Source organism: Falco rusticolus, chromosome 5, assembly GCF_015220075.1.
Source record: "Falco rusticolus isolate bFalRus1 chromosome 5, bFalRus1.pri, whole genome shotgun sequence".
Lineage (NCBI taxonomy): Eukaryota > Metazoa > Chordata > Aves > Falconiformes > Falconidae > Falco > Falco rusticolus.
Window position 1 is genome coordinate 56878829 of NC_051191.1, and position 4157 is coordinate 56882985.

At 53.2% G+C, this 4157-nt stretch overlaps 1 protein-coding gene across 2 annotated transcripts; it reads right to left on the reverse strand.

The window, feature by feature from the left end:
• Nucleotides 1–397: 397 nt before the first annotated feature.
• Nucleotides 398–3667, reverse strand: ATF4 (activating transcription factor 4). 2 transcript variants are annotated; one of them, XM_037389471.1, is made up of 4 exons: nt 3330–3537; nt 2508–2745; nt 1890–2204; nt 398–1338 (listed from the first exon to the last, which is right to left on the reverse strand). In XM_037389471.1, exons 3-4 carry the CDS (start codon nt 2104–2106, stop codon nt 488–490), a joined length of 1068 nt encoding a protein of 355 aa, XP_037245368.1. In that variant the 5' UTR covers nt 2107–2204; nt 2508–2745; nt 3330–3537; the 3' UTR covers nt 398–487. The 2 variants fall into 2 exon arrangements, with proteins under 2 accessions (XP_037245368.1, XP_037245367.1); XM_037389470.1 differs by lacking the exon at nt 2508–2745 and having other exon boundaries at nt 3330–3667.
• Nucleotides 3668–4157: the final 490 nt, after the last annotated feature.

The following is a 4157-nucleotide window of genomic DNA, read 5'->3' on the forward strand; positions in this document are numbered from 1 at the left end:
AGAATATTGAGACTGAAAAAAAAAAAAAACCACAAAACCACCAAACAACAAAAACACCTCCCACCATGGTCTTGGTGGTCTTTTACTGACCTTGTTATCTTTTATCATCTAATCTTCTATAGACCCTTCTTTGCTGTTGACTCAGGGCATCTCAGTACAATACCACCCTGTAAATTTTAAGTGAGCAAGAAGCCACCTGAGTCACTGTTACTAAATAAAGATCCCAAGCACCCTGTGCACTGGGCAATGCATCCCACTGCCTGGTGGAACAAGCAGCACGCAACAGTTCCAAGCTGTATTCCCCTCTGAAGACACGAGCAGCGCACCCAATAGCTCGTTGGGTTTCCACACAGTGCAAGTGATGCTTTTGCAAGTACCCAGTTAGCCCACACCAGAATTGCAAGTTTACTATAAAATAATTTATTAGACAGCAATACACATTTTAGCAGCAAGCTTATATACATGCACATAAAAACAGCCGACTACCCTACTCGGGGACTCTAGCTCTTTTGCCCTTGGCCTTGCGGACCTCTTCAATCAGATCTTTCAAGTACTGAATTTCCTTACTAAGGGAATCTGCTTTCTCCTTCAGGGCCTGATTCTTCTGCTCCAACTCTCTGCACTCCCCAGACAGCGCCTCCTGTTCTGCTCTCTTCTTCTGCCGGTAACGTGTGGCAGCTGTCTTATTCTGCTCCATCTTTTTCAATTTCTTATCTATTTTCTTTTCTCCTTTTATCTTTGCTGGCACTACCTTCTCTGCAGGATGATCATACGGTTTGGACCGCACAGAGCCACAGCTGGCATCTGCAGGGAACTGGTTGTCATTGGGGGATCCAACTGAATTGGTAGGACTATGTTGGGGTGTCCCCAGGTAGGAGTCTGGGCTCATGCATATTCCACTATCATCAGAATGGTTCTCCTCCTCTTTCTCAGACTTGGTGATCACTACCACAAAGGTGGGGGCCTCCTGTTTTCTTTCTCCTTCCAGAACATCCACTTCACTACCTAATTCTAAACTAAACGAGTGGTCTGGAGTGGAAGTCAGAGACCCTGGGGAGAGGGGAAAAGACCAAAGGGAAGCCAATGGGGCCATTGGATCTGCTCCAATTGGAGATTCAGGGAGATGGGCAATTAGGTCAGTTATCAGTGAAGGTTCTTTGCTGTGAAATTCCTGGATGGTAGGGTTAAATAGGAGATCACACGTGTCTTCCAACGTGGCCATCAGCTCGTCTGGTGAGACGGTGGCTTCCAGATGTTCCATACCTAACAGGGCATCAAAATCAAATTCCTTCAGATCCATCTTCTCCACCATCCACTCCATGCCAGAGAAGGCATCCTCTGCACAATAAAGAGAAGATTACCAGTTCAGCTGAACAGCCACCAATGCAATTCAAGCTTCTGGAGATAACCGAGCAGCTCACACCTTTTAACATCTTTCCCTCTCATATCAATATGAAAAAATTCAATCATGAGGGGGGGGAAAATCCCCTGCCATTTAGCTGCAGAAGACTACAGGGTACAATGTAAGCTGTCAGCTGTTCCAACATTCCATCCCTCTTACTTGAGACCAGAAGAATTCAGGGCCATTTGAAACATACAGCCATGCTCATTTCTTGTGACCTCTGCCAGGGAGCAGTACCGTAACAGCTGGTATGTTATTAAAAGGGCAACAGAAGTATCACTTTACCATATGCCAGTCCAGCAACCAGCAATTCTGTATTGTGTAAGCAGCGCAGTACACATGCTCTCCAAGCAGAGATATGCATGTGAGGTTGCCTACGCCTTTGTGAAAGCTTAGCAACTTCATTTTTTCATCAGAACGTTAGTAAACACATTATGATTATGTGCCATTTAATTGCTGCATTTCATGCAAGTAAGTAATACCTTACCCTGGCTGCTATCTATGGTGTTGCCTAAACTGTCCACAGCAAGCCAATTGGAGGAGACTGCCTTAGCCTTGTCGCTGGAGAACCCATGCGAACCGAGGGGCTCGGCCACCTCCAGGTAGTCATCTAGGAGTCCCAGACTTTCCTCAGCCACCGAACACGGCTGGCTGAAGGGGGATAATGAATCCCCCAACAGCATCTCGTTGTTCAAGAGGCTCATCTTCGACAGTTTTTAATGCTTTGATGGTGAAGGATGTAGACAAGTAGAGGGTCTTTTTGTCGACTACAGCAATGCTGCTGTGCGGTGCCTTGAAAAACCTGCGAACAAAACTTGAATTCATCAGCACTTGTTTGACCAACATAGTACCTTTTCAACAGCAATACCACCTCAGGAAGTATGGTGGTACTTTCTAGGCTTGTCCAACTTCTCCATTTTCGGGATTGCTCTCTGCCTCCACAACATCATCTCTGCGCTTTTCTGACTTCTTCCTACTGGCTCGCCAGGGCCAGCCGCAGGTGCGAGCCTCCGGCCGCGCCACCCGGCTCCCGGCTCCCTCACGCCGGCTCCCTCAGGCCGCAGCGCGGGCACGGCCGCCGGCCCCACCCACCCGCGTGACTCACGCCCACGCCGGCAGCCGCAGCCATTTCGCGATCCTGCCGCATCCTCCTCCCCACCCCGGCAGCGGCCGCCATTTTGTGTCTTGCCACGTTTCCACCGGGGCTCCAGCTCAGGGCGCCTCAGGCTGCCGCCCAGGCTTCGCATGGCCCAGCCGTGCCGAGAACCCGGGAGGCAGCGGTGGAGACGCGGTGGGAAAAGGACAGCGGACCTCTCCGAAACGAGCTGACGGCAACAGGGCGTCTGGGTGAGAAACCGAACCCAGTGTCAGACATTTTCCAGAGGCTTATGAAACCTCTCCAGATCATCGGGGAGACTTAACGCTACGGTATTACACGGAGTACAGTACTGCTGCCAGGTTACGAGCAGCCCCCGTTTATCTTAACTCGGGACGATACACCAGATGGTATTTACGCTCTCAGAACCCCGGTGTCTCCAATACCCCATTTCCCGAAGCTACAGAAACACGCTCCCACGCGGGGTGTGGGTACACCCTCCATAGAGAGGTACTGCTCTTACACCCACGAAAATTCCAGCGAATGGAAGATTCTCGGACATTTAGGAATTGGAGTTGTGTTTATGGAGAAGAACACAGTAGTTTCTCGTAATGTGTTCTGGAATGGCATTTCCTGCTGTTTCTGGCACCCGCCGCCCCGGGAAGTTGAGCCCCACAAGGATGCCTCCCCCCCGATCTTTTCTTTCCCAGCAGATACCACCCATTACCATACGGGTGATAAACACAGCCTCGAAGCCCACTTAAAAGGGGTAAGAGTGCGACTAACGCCACACAGGAGTGATAACCCCCATGCCTGGCACACAGTACTCACGCCATGGTTGCAGATGCCGGGGATGTGCCGAGGCCGCCGCCGCTGCTGCTGCGCCTGCTGCACTGGCCGATGCCGCCGCTGGCCCTGCCGCCCTTAAAGAGCCATGGCGGCCCGGGGAGGGGAGGCTGCTCCGGTCCGCGCCGCGCGGGAAGGCGTTGCGCGTACACGCACTAGGACAACCTCTATTTTCGGCAACAGACACACAATGCGGTGGCACCGCCTGCGTGCCGCGCTTATATAGGAACCGCCTGAAGCAAAACAAGATCCGACTGTGAGGTATCCTTCCGCCAAGCGTCACCTGCCTCTCCCAGCGCCCGCCGGCCTGTAACCTAGCTTTCTGGGCTTCTCTCGTGTCAGTCTGCTGCGAATTAAACGCAGGAACCGCCGGCAAAAGCTACCGCTCAACGACGGAGCAGAGGCGGAGGGACTACATGGTGTACATCCGCGTCGGCGGCCTCCCCGCGAGGCGAACCGCGTCACGTGATCTGAGCAGTTGAGGACGCTCCCCCCGCCCCTCCCGCGAGGAGCTTTGGCGCCGGAGGGGGGGGAGCTGTTCAACCGCCAACAAAGACGGGGCGCTCGCTTAGCAGGCGTCACGCAGATCGCCACGTGGGAAGGGGGGTGCTCATTGGCTAGAGGCGAGTTGCTCACGTGCACTGTGCGCTGCCATTGGCCAGGGTCCGAAGGAGGCCAGATGCTGAGGGGAAGGCGGGGGGGAGCGGCGAAGAGCGCAGGGGCCGGGAAATGGCGTCTGGGGCGGGAGTGGGGGCTGCGCCCCTTACCACAGTCCTGTGCTGTCGCTGACTTGTCCTTCTCGAAACAGGACGT